The sequence below is a fragment of the Saccopteryx leptura genome, chromosome 4 (assembly GCF_036850995.1).
Source record: "Saccopteryx leptura isolate mSacLep1 chromosome 4, mSacLep1_pri_phased_curated, whole genome shotgun sequence".
Taxonomy (NCBI): domain Eukaryota; kingdom Metazoa; phylum Chordata; class Mammalia; order Chiroptera; family Emballonuridae; genus Saccopteryx; species Saccopteryx leptura.
In genome coordinates, this window is record NC_089506.1 from 212493315 (window position 1) to 212518342 (window position 25028).

Consider the following 25028-nt stretch of genomic DNA (forward strand, 5'->3'; position numbering starts at 1 on the left):
CTGTAAAATAAATAAATAAAATAAAATAAAACTCTTTCTTATAACATAATCTAGTTTTGTGTGCCTATTTTATTGTTCTTATCTAAGTATTAAATGCATGAAATAATAAACTACCTTTCAGTATATCTTTTTTTATATTTAAAACGGTCATTACAGCAAAGAACCAGTGTGTGGGAGATGGGCTGTGGGCTGGGTCATTGTAGCCTAAGGCTTGGTTTGGGAATAAACCTTTCCCACTCTCTTAATACTAAGATCTCTTCATACTAAGATCTTTTAATACTAAAATCTTTTCAACACTAAGCTTTTCTCCACACCCTTGACTGTTGCATGATGTAGGGTGGTACACTCTTATGAGGAATCCAATTTATGCCTCAGATGAGTGGCTTTGTATCAGAGACTTCCCTGTTTGTATATTGGATTAAAGGCTTTAATTGTCTATGCTATATAATAAAGCAAAGACCGGGGGCTCTCTCTGATATTGCCATCAGCATTGAAGAGGCCTCCCGATCCCATCCTCTTTTCTCGGTGAGTCTATTGTCTTAATTCCACATCGTTCTCCCCCAGGACCTGGAATTACTAGCGGCACTGGTTCATGACACCAGTGTCTAAATTATTTAAATCCCACTACTGAAGGTGCCCATACCGATGTACTCAAGATGTAAGCTCAAGCTTAAAGTACAGGGAGTGAAGGGTGCTGCCCCAGAGGTAGAAACCCCCAACTGAAGTTAACTGTCCATAGTGACACCCCAGTTGCTTCATCTGAGAAGTGAGGTCTGTCCCAGCCACCTCAGGAGGAAGCAAGTATTAAGTGGGAAAAGACTTAGGAAAAGCCCAGGGGGCAGAAAGGCTGGCACAGAGACCAGGGAACAGAACATCTTGTCACAGTCAGCCACACCCCTCCTCAAGTAAGCCCACCTAGGCCATCATCCGGGGAATTAGGGAGGGCTCAGCAGGGGTGGGAGGAGCTCTGACATGAGCCCAGCAGCTACATGCAGGCCCAGCCTGCTGCCTGGGCCTGGGGGTAGTCAGATGTGAAGGGATACATGGGGAACAGGGGCAGGGCCTACTTTGACTCAGAAGCCCTCTCCCTAATAGATTTGAACAAAGGCACCAGCATGAGCATACCACCACCCTGACCATTCACCCTGTTTCAGGGCCTGTTTCTTCTTTCACCATTGAGGAGAAAGGGAGTGGCCTGGCCAACACTCCCAAGTCTTGCTTGGCTGAGATAGGGAGGGGTGCTTCTGGCGGTCTCATCCTGAGCTGTCCCCAGACCAGGGCAGGCACTGGCCAACACAGGAGGATCAGAGGTTAATGGCTACCGTTTGGGGTCCAGCTCACCTGGAAGCCAAGAACGTGGCTCCACCTGGTAACTGCTCAGTGCCACGTGCCAACAGGACTACCAGGCCAGGAGACCAAGGGGTGAGAATTCTGGGTTACCCCACCCAGCGGCTACCTAAAGAATAGAACCATGTGTTCTCTAGCAGTGCCAAGCCCCGGGTAGTTTGGGTGGTGGGCACATGACGGGCATGGGACCCTCACTGCCTGGCACTGTCTCCTTTTGTGTCTCCCTCACTCCGCTGGCCCTGCCAACCTCACAGGAAGGCCTGGACAACTCCCGCCTTCTTCTTGGAGGAGGAACTTGGACTTAAAGCAATAAATGTAGATTTTTAAAAGTGATGCTGCTCTACAGGTGGACATTTCTAATGCTCTTAGCAGAGAGATAAAGTAAAATTCACCATTCACACAAAGAGTTCATTGCCAAATTTTAAACAAAATGAGTTTTCCTTGGCGGTGGCCAGTTAGCTAAGTTGGTTAGAGCCTCATTCCGAACTGGCAAGGTTGCAGGTTTGATCTCCGTCAGGACACACAAAAGAATCAGCCAGTGATGACATGAATGAGTGGCGCAACAAATGAATGCTTCCCTTATCCCTCCCCTCTCTCTCCCTTCCTCTGTCTCCCTAAAAATATCAGTCAATAAAAAAATAAATAAAATTAAGCCAGATAGCTCCGCTGGTTGGAGTGTTGCCGGTTCCATCCCCAGTCAGGGCACATACAGGAACAGCTCCATGTCCCTGTTTCCCTGCCTCTGTCTCTCTCTCTCTAAAAAAAACAAAAGAGCCTGACCTGTGGTGGCGCAGTGGATAAAGCGTGGACCTGGAAATGCTGAGGTCGCCGGTTCGAAATCCTGGGCTTGCCTGGTCAAGGCACATATGGGAGTTGATGCTTCCAGCTCCTCCCCCCTGTCTCTCTCTCCTCTTCCTCTCCCTCTCCCTCTCTCCCTCTCTCTCTCTCTCCTCTCTAAAATGAATAAATAAAAAAATAAAAAAAACAAAAGAAAAAACAGGAAAAGTTTTTCTTTGTTTGACATCAGGAATTTATCTGGCTTCGTGCTTCCTTTGTTGAAAATGAAGACTATGCAGGTTACATTATCACACCAGCACCACCAAGACCTGATTTTGATGCTTCCAGGGAAAAACTATAGAAATTTGGAGAAAGAAAAGGGTCCATGATGAAAGAGGAATTCACAAAGATGCAACAGGAACTGGAAACTTAATATTTGGCAATATTCAAGAAGACTGTCGCAATGCCTGTACTCCTGTGTTGTTGTATGGCTGTACATCCTATTTTGGAAAGAGATTTAAATTTCCATGTCTTCTTGGAATATAATCAAGACTTGAGTGTGTGAGGAAAAAATATAGAAACTTGAACGTTTAAAAAACACGGTTAAATCAACAGATGAAATAATTGTTTCAGGAGAAAAGGACATAGATGATTTCTCTAAGCATGAATGAACATTCCTTTTAGAATATCCTAACCGAAGATAAGGATGCACTTGCTAAATCTGATAGGGTGACAAGATCTCACAAAAGTGCTGCCAACAATTACAACAGAATTGGTTCTTCCTTATATGCTTCAAGAACTCAGGATTCTACAGATACATGCACGTTTTCTCTCAAAGTTTCAGAACTGCGTGATAAAAAAAACAGAAGCACAAGCGTCTGCTGATCAAGACATCAGACTCTCTGACCTTTGAAAATATTACTTTATTAGAAACCTCAAGCTGCTAAGGATCTCTCCTCTATCGAAGATGTAAGGTCACTAGTGGATTATAAAAATGCTAATAAAGCACTGGATAAAGCAGGAACAAGAAACGAAGATGTTCTAGAGGCTGATACATCCAACAACCATGTTGTCAGAAATATGAAAAAAAAAAATGCAATCTTCAGAACAAGAACTTACAGACTTTAAAGAGTTGCGACATTCAGAAAACTATGATTGGGCCTGGCCGAGTTAGAACTGAAGCGTGCAGTCGCCTCCAGCTGCTGCAGAGGCCCTGGCGGCGCTAAACGGAGACACCCAAACCACATTTCACCTTCCGGTTAGAAAGGGCTGCCTTCCTTCAGATTTTATTTTTGTTTTCTTACTGATATTGGGTATTTACTGCTCAGTAATAACAGCTGACAAAGTGCATCCATTCCAGTCTGAAAAACAACGGAGCACTGCCGTCCACAGGTGGGGCCAGTCTGAGGTGAACGGCGCACTCCTGCACCAGCTGCTCCGGGGCAGCTGGCCCTCTTCAGAAGCCCAAAGTTCACTCTTTCCTAAGTAGCCTCTATAACTGTGTTTAGTTTATGGTTGCCAATCTTACTTACCTTTTAAGTGATTTCTGAAGTAACCCTTTCAAAATAGTCTTCAAATAAGATAGATTGGCATTACTTTCTATTGAATTTTGTTTTAAAAAAAAATCGTGTACCACCTTAGTTCACTCATGTATCCTGGTATAGCATCTTAATCAGCCTTATTTTTAATTAACGAATATTTCTTAGAGGTTTTGGGACAGACTTTACTTTAATCTTTCTAAGTATGATTCCTGAAACAAATGCATTAGTAAGTTTCCCTTAAACCTATAGAACAAACCAACTACTGTCAAATAAACAGGATAACTGGCCAGGAAAAAGAACAGAACAGCCTAGAGAAAGTTTCCACATTTATTCAAACCGTCTTGCCGCCCTGTGGTATGTCCCTGTGAATCCCCGTCTGCAGGTGATGCAAACATGGAATGCAGTGCCTAAGCAGTCAGTGACAGTGCTGACGGAGTACTAGTGTTACGTACCATAAACTCCACCTGTCTGGATGAGAGTGTCAGAGCAGTGGGCTTCCACTGGCCCTGCTCTGTCTTCAGAGTAGACCTCCAGTCCCTGCAGCCACCACTAGCCTCAGCAGACCATGGCTCTCAAGGGGGAAGTCAGTGGGGATCAGCATGCCTGGCAATGTCCGTATTGCCGGAACAGGGCAGAGTGGTCTCGGCCTGGAAATGGGGGCGGGGTGGTGGTGTGTGGACCCAGATCCTCTCAGGTGTGGGCTGACTGGCCCTCCTAGAGCCTGTCAGCACCCTAGTGGTCAAAGCCCGTCCTCCACCCCTGCAGGAAGGCACAGGTTAGCAGGGCAGAGGGCCTGGCCCATGGACTGAGTCAAGAAGGTGAGGAACGAGGAGCCCCAGAGCAAGCAAGGCTCAGGGGAGCTTCCCAGATGGGGGTCCCCAGGCCCTGCCAGAGTCCTCACACTTCCCTGCTGCTTCAGCCTTTTTCCCGCGCTAAGGCCACCTGCCAGGAATGTGCTGGGGCTCCAGAAGTCAGAGGGCAAGAGAAACCTGCAGAGCAGGGAAAATGGCCACAGGGTTCCGGGGGATTTCTATTATTTGAGAGCGCTGACCAGGTCCTGGGAGAGCAGGGCAGGCAGTAGGAGGGTGGGGTGGTTGCAGAATTGGCAGCAGAGGAAGGCGGCATCCTGCTGCTCGGCCTCCCAGAAGATCCCTTCAGCCCTGACCCCGCCCCCTCACCCCACTGGCTGGGCCATCTTGGCATGCAGGCTCTGGTGGGCGATGAGGTGGGCACGCTGCTTGAAGCTCTTGTCACATTCGCCGCAGCCGAAGGGCCGCTCTCCCGTGTGCACACGCCGGTGGTCCAGCAAGTAGGAGCGCAGTGAGAAGCTCTTGCCACAGTCGATGCAGCCAAAGGGCTTCTCGCCCGTGTGGATGCGCTGGTGGTCCGCTAGGTAGGCGCTGCGGCTGAAGCTCTTGCCGCACTCGGAGCAGGAGAAGGGCTTCTGGCCCGTGTGCACGCCTTGGTGGCGCACCAAGTCCGAGGAGCTGCGGAAGCTCTTTTCACACTCCTGGCACTTGTGAGGCTTCTCGCCTGTGTGCGTGCGCTGGTGGCGCGCAAGGTCTGAGCCCCAGCGGAAGCGCTTGCCGCACTGGCCACAGCTGTGTGGCTTCTCCGCTGCGGCTGCGAGGTCCCGGAACTGGCGCCTGCGCGTAGGCGGCCGCCCCCGCCTCGCCCCAGCCGCTGGCTCCAAAGGCTCGGCCTCCTCAGGGCTCCAGGCCACAGTCACATTGCTGCCTGTCTGGCCTGGGAGCACCCTCACCGCCTCCTCCAGACAGGATCGCCCCCTTTGGCTCTTGAGCCCCAAACCTGCAAGCAGAGAGAAGGTGGCCTCTTCAGTCCCACCTGATCTGGGCTCGGAGCTGGGAAAATGCAGAAACAAGGCTCAGTGACAAGCACCTTGACTGTCACGTCCTTCCAGTCATGTCCCTCGGTCAATTTTATTTCCTACAATCCAGGAGCGGTGTGTTTTACCACGGTTATTTTCAGAATGTGAAGCTTTTACTCTTGACTTAATTTCTCCTGCACAATTCTAAGGCCAAGGCTCTAGAGCTTGTTCTCTAAAATGTAATAACGAGTTAAAACACAGTATCATCTGTAGAGCCTCCAAGGTTCCAAAATTTGAATTACTTCTCTGGCCTTCAGAGCTGCTTGTACATATATGTATAGCTATGTATAAACGCTTCATTTAAAAAAGTCAGAAAGTCCAGGGCTGGACAGACCCGAGCCACAGTCTCCTTGCTATAAAATGGAGACATGAGGCCCTGGCCAGATGGCTCAGTGGATAAAGCATCGTCCTGGCCCACCAAGGTCCCAAGTTCTGCCCCAGAGAGAAGCAATCAATGAGTGCACAACTAAAATTGAAACTAAGTGGAATGAGTTGATACTTCTTTCTTCCTCTCTCTCCCTTCCCACCCACTTCTCTCCCTTCCTCTTTCTCTCAAACCAATGGAAATAAATTTTTTAAACAGGACATGATAAAAGGCCAGCAGAGAACCAGTGCAGAGGCAGCAGCCCAGTCTGCTAATCCTGCCCCAGAGGCACTTCCTAATTATACACCTCAACAAGCTGTGCCGCCCTTCCACACTAGGACCCAATGCCCCGTTCTCTGAAACCTGGCTATCCAACTCCAAAACTGAATACGTGAAGGTAAAGTCTGTAAATGATCCAAACTCTATTCATTATCAGAAACGAGGGAACCACATGGGTCCAGCTCTCATGGTTCCTTCCATTACATAAGCTCTTGTCTTCTTAACTCAGGAACAGAGTTGGATCCAGAGGGATCCTAGCCCAGCCCATCAAATTATGGGGGTTAAATGAGATGATCGCTAAACAGCGCGTAGACAGGCCCTGGCTTGGAGAGGAACCGGGGAGCGTGACCTCTAGTGCACAGGCCCAGGCTTGATGCGCAGTACGTGCTCTCACTGTCAGCACCTCTTCACGGGGCAGCCTGGGGGCCTTGCCACCACCGTTTGGATCGAGTCCCAGCTTTGTCCCCTTGGTGTCCATTGACCTGAGTCTGAGGTCCTGTGTCTGTAAAATGGGGACAACAGTTTTATGCACCTGGCTGTGAGAATCACAAGAAAAAGCCCATGCAAGTGCTCAGCAGCACAGTGCTAGCATGTTGCAAGCACCCATCATGTATCAATGTACATTCACGGGCAGAGAAAAATTGACATTAACACACACACAAAAAAATCAGCCAGGGCTCTTGAAGAGAGCCAAGGAAAGCCTACCTTAGAGCCCCCTGTGAGGGAGTAGGGAGGAGGACTGAGGATTCCATCAAGACCTCAGGGGGATGTGGCCTGTCTGGGCCCTCTCTCTGCTGCTGGCACCCCCGAGGAGACTGCTGCCTCCAGCTCAGAGGAGCCAAGGACCCTAAGGGTCTTGGCTGCACCTACTGCTTACCCAGGGCAACGTTCCGGGAGTTTTCCCGCTTTATGTCCCAGAAAAGATCCCGCTGAGCAGGGTCCAGGGACCCCCATTCTTCCTGAGAGAAATAGAAGGGAATGTCTCCAAATGTCAGAGGCCCCTGAAATGAAGTGAGAAACCCTGCTCAGGACTCACCAAGCAGCTGTGGGCGGAGTGAGGAACAGGGCTGGGATAGGGGACACCAGCGAGAAGCAGGACGATGGAAGAGGCTTGAGAAGGCAAGGTCCATTTTAGGGCCTCATCAGCACTGAGGGTCTCAGAGGGGACAATGGGACTAGTAACTCACATGGCTCTCAGAGTCAAAGCAGGCATTCATTTTCTGTCTGGTACTCCCCTCTGTAAGAAGAGCAGGAAGCTGGGCTGAAAGAAAAGAACGGAGCCTCAGAGACACCAGCTCAAGCTAGGGATGAACCCCCACACACCACTGTGCACAGGCACGCACACACACATCTAAGTTTCAGGTACCCTTCCTGCTACCCATAGGCAATGTCCTGAAGGAGCCAGGCCCCTGCCCAGCCACTCTGCGGCCTACTCACCACCATGGTTGTGCTGCTCCAAGGGTACAGGTGGCTGGTTTTGTGCCCCGGCTGTCGGGGGAGGTCCCCTGGCCTGGGATCTCTGGACTGCAGTCTCGGGGTCCACCTCCTCTGACGGCACATCCTGTGCAGGAACCACAACATGCTCATCAGCACCGAGACCAGACGAGGGAGACAGAGTTTAATCCCTGGGAAGGAGACACAGGACATGTCCCTCAGGAGACTGGGGATTGGGGAGAAATCAATACAGGGTCCCAGGAAAGTCCAGAGGAAAATGTGATACCAGGCAGTGCCATGTGCCCAGGGACACTCCCTGATCAAACACAAGGCAAGAACCAGCCCCCAAAGGATAGAATCGCAGAGCCATTTAGCAAGGGGGAGTGCAGAGACCTTCCTGTGAAGGGCAGAACCCCATACCTTAGTCACTCATTAGCACCTCCCCAGACGCTTCCAGTGTCAAGGGCCCAACACCCCACAAGACAGCAGGGTTCACATGTACAGCTCTACCTTCTCATGCCCCCTCTGGTGCTCTCACCACGCACATCACTGTATCCCCAGTGCCTGGCCTAGAGCAGAACACGAATAAACATATGCAGAACCTGTGTGGAGCTAACACCTGCCTTCCTGGAACATGCCCACTTTGGTCCTGCTCTGCCCTCCAAAGCCACCAATAAAAGAAACCAGATTCATCTGGACAATGTCTTCAGATAGGCAACACCTCTTATGACATGCTCCTGTGGATGTTCCCTACGGCTATGTCCCCACCACCCCTGGAAGGCTCATCTCTCAGTGCCAAACAGATGCGCCCCGGACGTGGGAGGGTCCCCTCACCTGCGTCCATGATTCCACTGGATGCTTCTGCAGTTCCTCCACCAAGGCAACAGCTTCCTCGCCACTCCCTGGGCACTGCTCGCGCACCCAGTCCTGGACACCCCCAGGCAGCACTCTCAAGAACTGCTCCAGGACCAGCAGCTCCAAGATCTGCTCCTTGGTGCGCAGCTCAGGTCGCAGCCAGCGGCAGCATAGCTCCCACAGCTGGCTGAAGGCCTCGTGGGGCCCGCCGGCATCCCTGTAGCAGAACCGCCTAAAGCGCTGGCGGCAGGCCTCAGAGTCCTTGCTGTCGTCTCGCTGGCCCGAGTCCTGATCCCAGGAGGAATCTTCCACCTTCACAATGAGAAGCCCTTCTCCCTCCCCAGGGGCCTGGTCCTGAAGCTCCAGGGGGGCTGCCATTCCCCTGGTCTAAGGCTCGGGGTTGATGGGCCTCAACCTGGGCCCAGGAGCCTCCCCTTCAGTCTCCCAGGGGGGTTCCCTGCGGCAGCTGGGCCAGCATCTGGACATGTACTCCTAGGAAAAGATCAGAACAGCAGGAGTGGAGATGTACAGGAGCAAACACCAGTCTGGAGGGACATTCAAAAACTTGAGCTCCCATCCTTTCCTGGCCCTGAGCCCGCTTTCATGTTCTCCTATAATGCCTTCCTTATGTGACACTCTCTCCCACCAATACTGGCCCGTGGCCCCTTATCCTCAGCTCTGAAATCCAAAATTGCCAGATTTCTACCACCTGGCCCACTGATACGACCATGTTTGTAATATCCATTTACTCCAGTTAACATAAATGCTTGTGTTTTATGACAGAAATATTAATGTATTCTTGCAGTTTGTAAAAATTCATTCAGCTGTCCTCACCAAGTGTACTTCTGTATGTATATTATGCTTCAAAAAAGTTAATTAACACGTTTGATTATTGAGTGTTGCCCTAGATTCTGCTGGTGGGATTACTGGATATACTATGTGTACTTTATTACCTTTCTCATATTTGAAAACTCAATTCCAAGACACATCTGGCCCAGGGGTGTCAGTAATGGGCTCACAGACACCATCCTAAGCCATTTAACCACAGGTACATATGAATGTATGACATACCTTACACTACCACTCAAAAGTCCTGAAAAGTGTGTATTTTGGAACTTTGGGTTTTTTCTTTCAATAAAGAAGTGACACAAACCATTGTAATAAAAAAAGGAGATTTACATGACATGGAAATACATAAAAGAGAAACTCTCTGTTCCACAATGCAGTGCAATTTCCCATTAACAGTCTGACAGATGACTTTCAGACCTTTCCCTGTGCATTTATTAAAAAAGGAACCTATAGAAACGGAAAACGAAACAGTGTTGTGTGTGTGTGTGTTTTCACATAAATGAGATCTTACTGCACAAGCTATTTTGTATATGCTTTCCCACCTAACAATGCTTCATTGGCGGCTCTGGAAGATTCCGCGGCATGGACGTACTGCAGTTTCCGAACCAATACCCCAGTGCGGCATTCAGGCTGGTTCTGGTCCTTCCCTAGCACACACTAAACACTTGATTCTGGTATTCCTCACAACACCCCTGAAAAGTACGCGCTCCGTTCTCAGCCACTAGTGACCGAGGAGGAGGCTCTGATCGGACAGGGCCAGGGACTCACCAGGGTCGCTTGGCAAGACGCGCGCGGCAGGCGGGAACGCGAACCTGGCCGAAGCCCGGTGCTCGGTTTCCAGCAGCCTCGCCTACGCGGAGCTGAGAGGAGGCGGGACTGGCAGCGGGTGCAGGAGCCCGCAGTCCCCACAGCACTTTTCAGCGGTGTGCGCCCCCTTCGGCTTCTGCCTTGCTTGGGGGCGCGGGCCCCACCCGCCCGAAGACCTGCGCTGGACCTCGGAGTCCCGCAGCCCTTGTCGCCGGTCCCGCCCCCAGGCCACACACCTCCCCCAGCCGCCCAGGCGTTCCCAGTTCCGCTGCTAGGAAGCGACACCGGAAGTTCGCGCAGAGCTTGCCGGGAAACAGCATAGCGTGAGCGCCGTTTTAAACACTCGAAACTACCCGCCCCAGAAGGCCGTTCGTGCACCGAGCTTTTTTTTTTTTTGCCTTGACGAATGGCCAATGAACGGGAAGAATTCCTAGGGCTACCCAGTCAGAAGGCAGCGATACCACGCGCATCAACACCCACGCCCGCGGGTTGTGTCCGTGTCTAGGCTCGCGTGGTACTTCCTTTGGCTTTTCCGTCAAATTTCTCTGTCCCTCTGGCTCTTGAGGGGCGAAAGGGAAAGCCGTGGCTGGCCTGATGAGCAGACATAGCAACTGGCCCAGCCACAAGTGGAGCGCCAGCTCCGCCGGGAGGAGTGCGCTGGAGCGGACTTTTTTTCCCGCCTCCGGCTCTTTCTGGGGAGACTGTATTCCAGCCTCTTGGATTCCGCCGTCGCCCTTTAGCCGCTCCTAACGGGACATGGAGCTTCCTGGGAAATGCGTCCAGTGAGGGGCGCGGAGCTTCCTGCGGCTATTCGCGGTCCCCGAGCGTTGGCCGGGGCCACTCAGCAGGACTCGGCAGGTGGGGACTCTGATCCCGGGGAGCCCCGCGCTCTTCTACTAGCAACTTTATCTCTGGAGCGGTGGGGGTCCCGAGGCCAGAGCATGCGAGCCATGTCCGGGAAGCTTTGGGTTCTCCCACCCTCTCTCTATTCTCATACCTAGAGATCTGAGGCTCCAGATCTTTTAAAGAAATACAAAAAGTTTTCTTGTTTCTATTATGCAAGCATGCTCTCAGTGTAGAAAAGAAAATTTAAAAAGTATGGAAACTTACAAAGATATCGATATCCACAAGGCTAACTCCCTCACTGCTCAAATGTCATTCCCTCAAAGTGGCTTTCCCTAACCCTGTGTAAACAGCACATACACCCCCCCCCCCCCCGCCATGGCTCAACTTTCTTATTTTTCTTCCTAGCTTTTACCAATACCTGACATATTTGTGTAATATTCATCTCTTACTACTGAACTATTGGCTCCATGAGGTCAGACTGTTTTCATTGCCCTACACCCAGCACCTAGAATTGTTTCTGACACAGTATTTGTTGAATAACTAAAGGTTTAAAATATTCGTAATAAAGCCATTAGGAAATAAGCACTATTAACATTTTAGTCTGTACTTACAGTTCTACATCTATGAATATTTCTAATATAAATCTGGAATCAGTCTATGTAAGTCATGTTTTGTTGACTCAAAAGTCTATCAGGGACATTTTTCCATATCAGCATTTATAAATAAAAGAATCTGTTTTGCGGAATGTACAGTATTCCATAGCATGGAAGTCACATACTTTATTTAAAGCCCCTTACTCTTGGACATTTAGTTTCCATTTTTTTGTATTTCCACATTCACCTCGCTGCATTTGCTTGAGAAACTGCTGAAGGGCGTGAGCCAAGGCTGTTCTATGAAGACTGCTGAAGTGAATGCTACTGGCTCCCTTCACTCTATTGGCCTCAAGGGAAAACCATTTGGGGAAGAAGGAACTTGAAAGTACCGTGTTCCAGGTGTGGCCTTATCAAGTTCTTCCAACGCCCTCTATTGGCAAAAACTAACATCAGATTGGGTTGCAAAGGAGAAAGGTTCAATGATCTGGCTGCAGTATCACAAAGCACCACGAAATGTGTATTGGAGGCTGAGAGATAGATCAATAACTGGCACACATACTGTATATTGTATTGGGCATTGCTGGTAGATGATAAATTACTTGCATATAAATACAATGAAATTGACGACCTAATTGCATTTTCTTTTCCTTCTGATAGTGTTTTAGTTTATTTTTCTAGCTAGAAAATATCTATAAATGAGTAAAAATTTATTTCCAAAAAAAGTTATATTTACTTCCAGAATTTATATTCATTACTTTCTTAGTTTTATAATGTTGTCTAGAACTCCTTAACAATGTTAGGTCAGCAGACATCATTGTCTTGGTTAATGAAAACTTTTAATGATTTATGATTGTCTAGTGTTTGTCTCTGATAAATAGCCATGCTCACATTAAGAAGCACCTATTCTCATTTGTAGCATAAAGACTACTAGTTGTTCCCCAATATCAGTTTTCTCCTTAGTAAGAATTTTTTGATGGGCACATGGCAACTCATAATAAAGAGTATATTTTCCGAGTCTCTCCAGCAGCTAAGTATGGCCATGTAATTAAATTGAAGCCCATGCGATGTGAACAGATGTGATGTATGCATCTTACTGGAAAGGGATGGGTCATGTCTTCCTAGTCTGTTTTCCCCAACTGTTAGCAGAAATTTGGACGTAATGATACGAACCATGAAGATGAGAGTAACACCCAGAGGTGTCAAAACAGTAAGATGGAAGGTGCCTGGACTCCTGAGTGTGGAGCCATCAAACCTGCCCTGGACTTATACCCAGACAGGTGAAAGATAAAGAGATACTATGTTTAAGCCACTGTTACTTTTGGGTCTCTATTACAAACAGAATGTATACCCTATCTAGCATTACTGACTGCTAAGAGTTCTTTCATTAAAAACAAATAGAGCCTGACCAGGCAGTGGCGCAGTGGATAGAGCGTCGGACTGGGATGCAGAGGACCCAGGTTTGAGACCCTGAGGTCGCCAGCTTGAGCGCGGGCTCATCTGGTTTGAGCAAAAGCCCACCAGCTTGAGCCCAAGGTCACTCACTGGCTCCAGCAAGGGGCTACGTGGTCTGCTGAAGGCCCGCACATATGAGAAAGCAATCAATGAACAACTAAGGTGTTGCAATGCGCAATGAAAAACTAATGATTGATGCTTCTCATCTCTCCATTCCTGTCTGTCTGTCCCGGTCTATCCCTCTCTCTGTCTTTGTAAAAAAACACACACACACAAAAAAAACAAATAGATCCTGGCCTGTGATGGTGGAGTGGATAAAGCATCAACCTGGAATGCTGAGGTTACTGGTTCAAAACCCTGGGCTTACCCAGTCAAGGCACATACGACAAGCAATCAATGAATAACTAAAGTGAGGAAACTATGAGTTGACACTTTTTGCTCCCCCACTCTTCCTAAAATCAGTAAGTAAAATAAAATAAAATAAATAGAAAATAGATATTTTTATAATTTCTCTTGTGGTATATTTAATATTCAGAACGTTTACATCTTGTTGACTAAATATTTTGTTTTCTGTTTTTGAGCAAGAGAGAGACAGGGACAGACAGAAAGGGAGAGAGATGAGAAGCATCAATTCATATAGTAGTTGCAGCACCTTAGTTCATTGATTGCTTTCTCATATGTGCCTTAACTGGGGGGATCCAGCCCAGCCAGTGACCTTGGACTTAAGCAAGCAATCTTAGGCTTCAAGCCAGTGACCTTTGGGCTCCAGCCAGCGACCATGTTCATGATTCCACACTCAAGCCAGCGACGCTGCGCTTAAGCTAGTGAGCCCGCGCGCAAGCCAGAGACCTCCGGGCTTCAAACCGGCGACCTCAGCATTCCAGGTCAACACTTTATCCGCTGCACCACCACAGGTCAGGCCAAAGGTGTTGCATTTGGAACCTGGGCAGGAAGCCTGCCTGACCACATGTCAGAGGCTGGACCAGGTGCATGAACATGAGGAAGGTTGGACCATCCTCGTAACCTCCCATTCTCCACCCTCCACGAGACACCAGGGAGAAACCTAGGCCATAGCCCCTCACAAGTCTTAACCTCTCTAGCTTCCCATCCCTCCCAGCAGGGTTGTCATTTTGCCCCACACAACACCAATCTCTTCATGCAGGGCCTTTATTCATTTTGTTTTCCTAGCTTGGAAGGTTCTGCCCAAAAATTCTTGTAAAACAGCATCTTGTCATTCTTCAAATCCTTGCTTACATGTTCCCTCCTTGCATGGGCTTTCTCTGTCAGTTCCTAGCATCCTCCATTGCTTCACCCGTCCTTTCTTTCTGACATTTGTCACTACTTGAGATTAATGTGTCATTTATCTGCTTGCTAGTCTCCCCCAGTATAGCCAACCCATGAGGGTAAGGATCTTGTCTGGCTTGTTCATTGCTTATTCCTCAACATTTAGCAAAGAACCTGGAATATACTCATTTTGTATTTGAAAAATGAATGAGTAAATGCAGCAAAGACCCTTTTTAACGTCTCTCCACCTCTTACTACCCCTCACCTCGCACTGGCCTAAGTGTAGGTACCCGCTTCCCTTGAAGAAGACCACAGTCTCCTTCCAGACGGTTGCCACACTCATGCCCGTCTCTCAGGGGCAACACTGGTCAGGCCCTGCTCGGGCCTGGGCCAAGTGCAGGGGTTGGGGCTCCTCCAGTGCCACGAACGAGCCAGCCATCAGCAGGACTGGACGTGGCCGCCGGGCTTGGATTCCCGGAGTATCTCAGGCAGCAGCGAGATGCGGGGACTCGGTGCCCAAGCCCTGAGAGTGATGACTCGGGTGCCTTGGTGAGGACACTGGTTGACCTGGGAGCCTCCCATAGTGTGGGGCTGTCATCAGCACCCCCCACCACTCTTCCCAACCCGTCCACCCTACGACAGAGCAATAGGCCGAGGCTTGAATTCCAAGGCCTTTAATTTGCAGTAGTCAGCCTGGTATGTGCCCTAGCTCCTCCCAGCGTTGTCATGCCGCACCCCCATGCCAGCACCTCCCCAACTCCCTCACAGGGCTCCTCTCGCTCTTCCCCAAGGGCCCACTCCTCCCTCTCAGCCTCCTAGGTAGGAGCAGGTGAAGGTGCCGCCAGAGCCCCCGCCGCACCCAGCATCAGCATGGCCAGAGCCTTGGGGCCCGTGGTGTGGATCTTCTCGTGCCGGTGCAGGTTGGAGCGCCGGCTGAAGCTCTTGCCGCAGAGCGGGCAGGAGTAGGGCCGGACGCCGCGGTGGGTGCGCTGGTGGGCGGTGAGGTGTGAGCTATGGCTGAAGCTCTTGCCGCAGTCGAGGCAGTGGTAGGGCTTCTCCCCAGTGTGCGTGCGGTTGTGCGCGATGAGGTTGGAGCGCTGGCTGAAGCACTTGCCGCATTCGGGGCACGGGTAGGGCTTCACCCCGGTGTGGGTGCGCTGGTGGGTGACCAGGGCCGAGCTCTGTGTGAAGCACTTACTGCAGACGGGACACTTGTGGGGCTTGGCGCCGGTGTGAGTGCCCTGGTGGGTGACCAGGTCCGAGCGGCGGGTGAAGCGCTTCGCACAGCGCTCGCACACGTAGGGCTTCTCGCCCGTGTGGATGCGCTGGTGCTGGATGAGCGTCGAGTGGTGGCTGAAGCTCTTCCAGCAGGAGGGGCAGGTGTAGGGCTTCTCGCCCGTGTGGATGATCTGGTGCTGGATGAGGTGCGAGCTCCGGCCGAAGCGCTTGCCGCAGTCTGTGCAGGCGTACGGCTTCTCCCCCGTGTGCGTGCGCCGGTGCGTCACCAGGTGCGAGTGCCAGCTGAAGCCCTTGCCGCACTGCTCGCACTGGTAGGTCTTCCTGCTGGCATCCCCATCAGGGGCCGGCCCCTCCTCGCTGCCCCCGGAGACGCCTGTCTCCTCCTTGCCGGGTTTCTCTGGGAGGCCAGTGTCGGACAGGGCCGGTTCTAGGGGTCTCTCCATCGGGGGACCTGGCCGCCCATCATCTCTGGCTGGCCCCAATCTCTGGCCACTGGCTGCTTGTCGTCCACACTGTAGGACGTCCCCATAGGCTCTCCCTGTCCTGGTCCTGAAGGACTTCACATCCCCAGCGACTGCCAGGGATGAGGTCGCTTCCTCCTTTCTCCCCTCCACTGCTCCTGGAGAAGGGTTTCCAACCAGAGAGAGGCTTTTGTGAGGGACCAAGGTGGAGAAAGGGGCAAGAACCCACAGGGAGCCGGGGCAGTGAAAGCCACCTCCTGCAGAGGTGGGGAGGCTGGCGCCCTGCCCAGAAAGGCACATATGTCTGCACCCCACAGGAAGCAGAGCCTGCACTGACAAAGGGGCACCAGGGGGTGACGGTCATGACCCACTGCCCACCCATCACCTCTGAACGCACCTCTCTTCTCATCTCCCATCTGCAGGCACGAACTTGAGGCCTCGCCCTTGCCCTGCACTTGGGAGGCCCAGAAATTTCTGCTGAAGGGAAACCCTGCCCAAAAAGAGATGCAGTGCTCAGTCGCGGACCTCCCGGGCTGCCCAGCTGGAGACAACCCCCCCACCGGAAGTGACAGAGCAAAGGGGAATGGGTGTAACTCCAGTGAGACTACATGAACTCGCGGTTGCTTGGGGTCAGGTGTCCACCCTCTCTAGGAAACATGTTCCAGGGTCACCTCTAGACACTCTTTTCAGGGCTGAGTCAGGGCTCTTCCTTATCTCCCTGAGCCAGCACCAGAAATAAAGGGTGAGGGACTGGGCCAGGTCAGCTGCCAGCAATCCCCTTCCTCACACAGCTCCAGTCATGGGCCCAGCAATGGTGGAAACCAAACACAGTCCCCCACTCCCACACCTGCACCTTCCCAGGACCATCAGCACAAAGGGCTCCTGGGGGAGGGCCGGGGCAGAGAGACACCAAATGGGAGGGCCTGGAACTAGAGGCCCAGGGGCGCTGACCACCCAAATGTTAGAGACCGAAGTTCCATTTGTCAAGTTCCAGGGTGAGAGCCCAAGAATTGTGGTCAAGTCAGTAAGAAAGCAAAGAGCCTGGCCTCCATCCTCTGATCCAAGTCCCAGAGGAGAAAGGGAAATGTTAAGATACACTGGGGAGTTAAGGTCACTCATGAGGCCTGTCATGGGACTACAAATGAGCGCTAGGTTCCCTCTGATCTCCCAGGGCTCAGACCAGCAGGTCTGGGCAAGTCCTGGGGTGTTAACAACAGGTGGTACACAAACCTGAGATAATTAAAGGACTGAGCAGAGTGGCTGTGATCTTGGGGTTCACCAAGGACAATGGGAGAGCTGGCCCACCACTGAAGTCCAAGGGTGGCACTACCAAGTCCCCAACTCTATTTGGACCAGCAGGTGTGCAACGGGTCCGTGTTGACAGACAGACAGACTAACTGAATGAATGAATAACAATAAATGAACATTCTGAGTTTCCCATAAGATCTCATAAAAACCTGCCAAGAAAACTAGAGTCTGAAAGTGAGGAGTCAAAGCCCTGGGACATTAACTACTTGCTATGAGAAAAACCAAGAGAGCCAAGGCACCTCTGAGAAGAGGGCACGCCCCTCAAGAAGTGACAGCTCAGAAAGTGTGAGTCTGGAGATGAACCGGCACCATGTCCCCCCTACCATGGGCACGCAGCCCTGACCCCAGAGCAAAGTCTCTGCGCAAAGCCAGGCTTTGAGAAAGAGGGTGACACTACAGGAAGAAGCACCACAGAAGAATAAAAAAGAGCAGAAGCTCTAGGCTGGCACTATCTAGTACCGCAGCCAACTAGCCACATAGAGCTATTTCAGTTCACATTTGAGCTGATTAAAATGAAATAAAATTTACCCTGGCCAGATAGTTCAGCTAGTTAGAGCATCATCTCAATACACCATGGCTGTGAGTTCAATCCCCCGTCAAGGCACATACAAGAATCAACCAATGAATGCACAAGTAAGTGGATAAATGAAACAACAAATCAGTGCTTCCCTCTCTCTCTCTCTCTCTCTCAAACCAATAAAATTAAATTAAATACTCAGTTGCTCTAGCCACTTTTCTAGTGCTCAACACGCCCCTCTAGCTACTGGCTACCACCATTTCGGCCCACATATGGAGCACAGCCATCACCAGGACCCATCACTAGGAAGGTTCTGTAGAACAGTAGTCTATGTGAACAGTAAGAACAGCCTTAGAGAGCTGAGAGGTGACGGTAGGATGGACCCCACCTCTGACATCCAGGGTCTCAGGAAGAGGTCACCCCAGCACAAGTGCCAGCCCTTACCCAAGGCCAGCCCATTCCGCTTCTGCAGGACATCCCAGTAGAAACTCTGCTGCGTGTGGTCCAGCCGCCCCCACTCCTCCCGGGACAGGTACAGAGCAACGTCCTCAAAGGTCACTGGCATCTGAAACACGAAACGCCCACTCTGCAGGACACACTAAGACATGTGGAGGGGCCTGATGGAGCCAAGATGAGATCCCAACCCCCGCTGTCCAGATCTGAGAGTCAAGCCACCCAAAGGATGGCTTTTGGGGGCAAGAATAAGGCAGTTACATACAGCGGACAGGAGACAAAAACAAGAGGCCTCTTTCCCGACAGACAGCCAAAGCTACATTCCCTTCCAGCCCTCACCCTTGGGGCCAGTGATGAGCTCCACATGACAATTCAGTCGGAGACACTGTCCCTCCACGCCTAGTTCCCCTCGGTCTCGGACAGGGGCACTTACCTGGGACCAGGCAGTGAGGAGCGCTGCGGCCATCTGCCGGTCTCTGGTCCTCCCCTCGTAAGAAAGCACGGGGATCTGGGGGGAGGGGAGGGCTGAGAGAGGAGAGAGGTCCTCAGGGAGGCCACCTCGTCCTGCTGGGTCCCGCTGCTTCCGAGTGGCTCATGCCCAGCAAACCCACACTGCCTCAAGCCCCACCCTCAACCCCACCCAAGAAGAGTGTCAGTAGGCTCTGAGGCTGTGCCAGGGTGACCTCTGACAGGCAAGTGGGTAGACATCCAGACATCTCTCCTGACCTCGCAGGGGCCTTGCAGAGACCTCTTCCCCTCCCCATCCGGGCTGTAAGCTCCACCTCTCCCCACAGCTGCTGCCCAGGAAAGCGCCTCTCTCAAAGTGCCTCTCCTCACCTCCGCCAGGCAGAAAAAGTGTTTTCTCTGTAGAGTCCTGGCTGAGGCGCCCCCAGTTCCCAGCTCCTTGAGCCCTGTCCTCCTGCGACGCTCCCTCGGGGTGAAGATCTTGCAACTCTGTCTTAATGTCGGGTGACTCCTGAGCAGCTCCCAAAGGCACCATCTCCTTTGACTTGGAAAGCATTTCTTGACAAGGCTGCCCATGACCTGGAACCTATGAACAGCAGCCCCCATCAGTACTGGAACAGAGACTGAGAAACACAGCCAAGCCTACGTCCTCCACACCCAGGGGTCCCTGCAGGGCCAGGCACCTAGTGTGTTCAAACCCACGACCAAATGCAAGACAGCTTGAAGGACTTGCCTCGCTTCCTCCTCCCACCCCCAGGGGACTGTGCATCTCCCGCTCACCGCCACGGAAGGCAGGCAGGACGGCAGGCTTATCAAGGCCCTGCTAGGTGCGGCCTGGCCAGGTGCCCACAGAACGGCTGCCTGATTCAATTCAAGCCTTGTACCGCTAACAGCAGTGTGGATTATAATTTCTAATATATGAGTAAACCAAGTGTAATGGATTGAAAACTCAATGACTGGTGTCCTTATAAAAAGAGGTGAGGACACAGAAACATGAAGGCCAAGCAAAGAAGAAGCAAGGATTGGAGTGATGCTGTTACAAGCCAAAAAATACCTGGATCCCCAGAAGCGGGAAGAGGTAGCAAGGACCTTCCCCTACAGTCTTGGGAGGGACCCTGTTCGCACCTTGATTTTGGGTCTCTGGCCTCCAGAACTGTGAGAGAATAAATTTCTGTTGTTTTAGGCCACCAAGTTTGGGGTCCTTTGTTACAGCAGCCCCAGGAAATGAATACACTAAGGCTCAGAGATCAGATAATGGCCCAAGGTCATGGAGGTCAAGAGTGGCTCAACCAGGATTTGTACTCAAGTGTATCTGACTCCGAAGTCACCCTTAGGACCACCATGTCTTGAAGATGACAGGGAAGCATCATGTGCCTTGGGACGTATCCGGCCTGACTGAATTTGGTCACAGTTGGAGTTTTGGTTAGGAGAAAAAAACCCCAAGGATGCCCCTAAGTGTACAAGGCCGGTGCCCATCTTGGTCTGACAGAAGGAGAACTCCTCTCCAGCGTACCCCCTTCAGCATCACCCCACCCAGTGGGACCTCAGGGTCCTCCCAACTCGTCCCCACCCCTTATCCCACCAGTCTCAGCGCCAGTCCTCCAGGAGAGTGAGGAGCAGGCTTCAGTCAGGTGACTGGGGCTCCAATCCAGGGCTGCCCCTCACTAGCCATTCAACCCTGAGCAGGCACCGTCTCCACTCAAACCTCAAGAGCCTCGCCGATTAAGTCACTTCTCTTGCACCGGGAGGACCCTGGTGAAGCTTCATTGACATCCATGGCATGGAGATTGGCCAGCCTTCTACTGGGAATTCGTGCCTATCCCTCCCACTCCCCACCCCTCTTCCGTCTGTCTAGGATCTCAAAGGGAAAGACCCCAGGCTAGGAGTCAGAGTGCTTCAGAGCCACATGGTTGAGGCAGCCTCCAAGACTCAGCTGCTCTGCCTCCCACACAGATAATGCATGAGAAAGAACTGCCCACTCCAGAAAGTTCTGGATAAACATAGAGCAGTACTTGTAATTATTATTACTCTACTATGTGAGCTGACAAAACCCAACATCAACAGAGAATGTCACAGACATGTGAGGCCCGCTGGTGCTACAAAGGCATGTGGAAGGGAAACCAAACAGTGGTACAATTCTTTGTGCTTCTATGATAAAAAACAAACAAACATAGAACTAATACATGATTTGTGTTTGTCCTTACAAAGACTATACTTTCAGGGATCATTTCTATAGTTTGTGTTTGTACTTACAACCACTGGTATTACTGGGTGAAGGGATACAGGTCTCTCTGACTTAGGCTCCAATTGCTGTGCATATTCTTGTGTTGTGTATTACAATAATGATCTCCTGTAAGCTGACGAACTGCTTACTGAGGACTCTTGTGCCCACTATCTCATCTGAGCCACCCAACCACCTGGGTGAGATGGATGGGAACAACTGGCACACGATCCATCCACATTCTATAGATCACATACCTGGTTCCCAGAAGCCAGGGAACTTGCCCAAAGTCACACACCTGGCTATGACCGACTCATATTCCTGATTCCAAGCCTGGTGACTCTGGTGTCCCCACAGGTTGTAATTACATACATACATACATACATACACACACAGGTGGGCAACAGGTACAGGAAGGTGTAGGTGCTCAGACCCAAAGAGAGGAGATGGGGCCCCAGGGTGAGGAGAGTGGGGTTGGGGGGAGACTAAGGCTTCTCTGTGTGCTATTCATACGGCTAGCCTCCTGGGTAGGACCCCCACACAGCCTCATGTGGCCTTTGGTCCACTGACTATGGAATTCTCTAGGCCAAGCAATGCAGTTCTTCAGAATTCAATTCCCAGGTAGAAGGTATTTCCATCATAGCACCTTCTCTTCAATACCCCCCTTCCACCCCCATCCACCAGCTCTGCACCCCAGCAAGTCTAACTCTTCCATTGGTCCCGATGCCCTGCTGTGAAGATCCCATCCGGCTCCAGTACCTTCCAGAGCACACCTCCCTCACCTAACACCCGTCCATACCTCCTGGGCTCTCTCTTTGTCCTGGGTAGCCTGGATGCCTTCACGGTCTGCAGACATTTTCTATCTCAGAGTTAGAAAGCACAGCTGAGTCGGTTCTCCTTCTGTTGGCCAAACCCCCTCCAGCTTCTGGCCAGGAGCCTGGAAGAGCAAAGGGAAATCATCTGGCGTCTCCTAGACCACTCTGAAGTGCCCCGAAAGTCCCATGTGGGGCCAGACCCATCCCTGTTCCCAAATATAAAGCCTTCTTGATGCCACCCAACAGCCTCCCTCTCTGGATTTGGTTCCTCACTTCTATAGAATGCTAATTCGTATTTTCTCTGTCACTAAAACAAGAGCCCTGCAACTCAGGGAGAGCCTGGACTGACTAGGAATCTGTATTTCCTGTCATCAGAGCCAAAAACGCTGCAGAGATCCTATAAAACAGGTGCTGCACGGGGCCCCAACCGCCACAGCCAGCTTGGCTGAGGAATCCAGGCCCTGCCATTTCCCCAGCCCAGGACACATACACCCTTTGCTGAGCCTGACTCGGCCCTGCCTGAAATCCAGAAATTGAGCGCCCCACTCTCAGCAGCCCTCCCTGCGGCTGCAATCACCAGCCTGGGCTCGGGTGTCTATCCGGCTCACAGTCCTGGACAGAGGATATCCTTCCCGTCCTTTCCCTTCCCCAACCGGGATCCAGACCCCCTTCTCTCCAAGACCTCTCCACCTTTGACCCCGTCCCCTCCTGTCAGCTGGCAGCCTGCTCGGGTCTCTGGATCCAGGTCCCCTCCCCAGACCCCACCCTCACTAAGGTGGAGGTGGGTGGGGCACCTTGGGCAGCGGAAAGGGGGGCGTCTCCCCTGGGAAGGGAGTCTCGGCAGCCTGCACCGGGAAAAGGGAGCCGGGTGGAGACTGGGATTAAGGACAACAGGAAGTCCCTCCCAGATCCCGTTCCCCGCACAGCTACAGTCCTATAAAGTTCCCGGCTTCAAGGGTTCCGCGTCTAGGGTCCCCAGCCCAATTGCACCTGCCCTTAGCCATAAGGACCCCCTAGATTGGTATTGGCAGTTTACGATGTTTTCCGGGCACGTACTACTTGTGATGTCAGCCAAGCAGGAGTGCCAATATGGGAAACTACATTTTATAGGAGGATTTTTTATTTTTGACGTTTCAGAGAGAGCATTAGAGCATTGCCGTTGTCCTCACAGGAAGAAGGGCACTTTGCTGGGTGGAGGGGTATGATGGTTCGTTTCAGCACCCTTCAGGGCTTCTGAAGGTCTATGGTCTCCATAAAGACATCCCTGTATTTTATTAATGGCCTCCAGGCTGGCCAGCGGGTCTTCTGGGTTCCCTCCATAATTGACACAGAGTTCTCTATCTGTAAGAAACAGAGGGGCCTGGGATCTCCCCTCTACCCCTATGTCCTACACCTCTGAAAGATGCAGAATCAATCTGACTTTTCAAGATGCCGCCTTCCCCAAGATCTCTCTCAAGGCTGGGGTTAGCAGGGGTAAAGGGGTCTGAACCAACTATCTATGGGGTCCCAGACCCTCAGACATCACTGGTGGCTTCTTCTTCTTCTTTTTTTTAATTCATTTTAGAGAGGAGAGAGAATGAGAGAGAGAGAGAGAGAGAGAAAGAGAGAGAGAGAGAGAGAGAGAGAGAGAGAGAAAGGGGGGAAGAGCGGGAAGCATCAACTCCCATATATGCCTTGACCAGGCAAGCCCAGGGTTTTGAATCGGTGACCTCAGTGTTCCAGGTCAATGCTTTATCCACTGCGCAACCACAGGTCAGGCACTGGTGGCTTCTTATTCCACTCGCCAGTCAGGAAAGGAATGGGGGCCAGCCCTGGAATCAGATTCTTGTTGTTGTGTTTGTTTTTTTGTAGATTTCATTTTTTTCAATTTTAGAGAGAAGGGGGGGCAAGAGAGAGAGAAAGAGAGAGAGAGAAGGAACAGGAAGCATCAACTCCAATATGTGCCTTGACTGGGCAAGCCCAGGGTTTCCAACTGGCGACCTCAGTCTTCCAGGTCAACGCTTTATCCACTGCGCCACCACAGGTCAGGCTGGAATCAGATTCTAGGAAAGTTTCTTCTTCCAGCAAATGTTCCCATACCCACTGCCTTTGGCCCATCAGCGACCTGTGAGACGCATCCACTTCACCCAGTAAGACAGGTATGACTGGCCCCCGTAACGAACACACAGGCAGCTGCAAGAGTGCACAAGGATTTAATTTAAAAAACAAACAAAAATTCCCCAAAACTTAGTTTCCAACATTTGAAAATTAGAAGAATTCTCATAAAATTGATTTTCTTGAAAAATTAGAACACCTGGCAACCCTGGACCCAAATTCCCCACATTCAGGGCCGGCTCTTAAAGACTACCACATTTGGCCCCTACAGCATTTTGAATTTGCAACTCTCCTAATGGAGCTAAACATGTTTTAGGAGTCCTAACATTCTAACCCATTATATTGTCACTTTGATGAAGGGAAAATTACCCCCAGGGTTTGTCTCATTAGTATTTCCAGGCACTTGAATCCTCAAGGTAATAAGGTACAAAGGTGTGGCAAAAGTCAATATTGTTTTCAAGCCAGAGTGCTGCAAACTGGGGGAGGAGGGGAATAAACTGCTCGATCTGTGAATGTTTCTCCAATAAGGAGCACGGGAGCATAGCCAGTGTCCAGAGTAAGGGACCTTGCTCCTGAGGTGAGCCATTTTAGCCTAGAAGTGCACCAAGTCCAAAAAGAGTGGGTGTGTCCTGACTCCTGGGCAAATGTTTCTCTACCAGACAAAAGGGATACTTCAGGGATACTGGGGAAGCCCAGAGATTTGGATCCCACCAAAGCCCCGCGCTTAGAAGTTGGCGCCACCCAGGGTCCCAGCCCATCAAGCACCAAAGTTGGGAGCGCGTCGCCTAGGCAACGACTCAGCCCGCCCCTCAGAGACACTGGTGATTGGCTGACGCCCTATGACTCCGCCTCGCCGCGGCACCGCTCAGCCACTCTCACCTGCACGATCCAGTCTGCGCCTCCGGGGGCATCCCCGCAGTGTATCATCCCGGTGCTTCCCGACCCTGGCGAGTGTGCCAGCGTTTTCCGTCCGGCTGCTCCATTCCAACTTCCGGTTTTCCCGACTCTCGCGGCCCCAGCTGTGAGCCCCGGATGCGGGGCCACCCGAAACAGTGAGAGCCGCGAGGCAAGCCCTCGAGTTGGATGGGGAAATTGAGGCTAGGCGAAGGCGCCCGCCCGGGAGGGCCAGCGCATGGCCA

General features: G+C 51.4%; 1 protein-coding gene and 2 pseudogenes across 6 annotated transcripts; 2 read left to right on the forward strand and 1 right to left on the reverse strand.

Annotated features, from left to right (window-relative positions):
* Positions 1-2509: 2509 nt before the first annotated feature.
* LOC136403706 (sorting nexin-6 pseudogene) lies at positions 2510-3293 on the forward strand (annotated as a pseudogene).
* A 633-nt stretch (positions 3294-3926) lies between these two features.
* ZNF213 (zinc finger protein 213) lies at positions 3927-24881 on the reverse strand. 6 transcript variants are annotated; one of them, XM_066382761.1, is made up of 9 exons: positions 22590-22681; positions 21780-21917; positions 19132-19345; positions 18728-18819; positions 18286-18406; positions 16414-16506; positions 15206-16174; positions 4844-5282; positions 3927-4312 (listed from the first exon to the last, which is right to left on the reverse strand). In XM_066382761.1, exons 2-9 carry the CDS (start codon positions 21834-21836, stop codon positions 4183-4185), a joined length of 2115 nt encoding a protein of 704 aa, XP_066238858.1. In that variant the 5' UTR covers positions 21837-21917; positions 22590-22681; the 3' UTR covers positions 3927-4182. The 6 variants fall into 6 exon arrangements, with proteins under 6 accessions (XP_066238858.1, XP_066238857.1, XP_066238854.1 ...); XM_066382757.1 differs by lacking the exons at positions 3927-4312; positions 4844-5282; positions 22590-22681 and adding an exon at positions 24769-24881 and having other exon boundaries at positions 13566-16174; XM_066382759.1 differs by lacking the exons at positions 3927-4312; positions 4844-5282; positions 22590-22681 and adding an exon at positions 23900-23920 and having other exon boundaries at positions 13566-16174.
* Positions 20965-21054, forward strand: LOC136404569 (small nucleolar RNA U3; annotated as a pseudogene).
* Positions 24882-25028: the final 147 nt, after the last annotated feature.

Bases quoted from the DNA above. Each gene is read 5' to 3' on its own strand.
- ZNF213 (XM_066382761.1), bottom strand. From the start codon at position 21,836: ATGTCTGCAGACCGTGAAGGCATCCAGGCTACCCAGGACAAAGAGAGA. The intron at 18,820-19,131 runs GTGAGGAGAGGC...CTCCTCTCTCAG, and splicing joins ACTTTTTCTGCCTGGCGGAG to CCCTCCCCTCCCCCCAGATC. The intron at 5,283-15,205 runs GCCCCAAGGCTC...TCGCAGCCGCAG, and splicing joins CGAGAAGATCCACACCACGG to CGGAGAAGCCACACAGCTGT.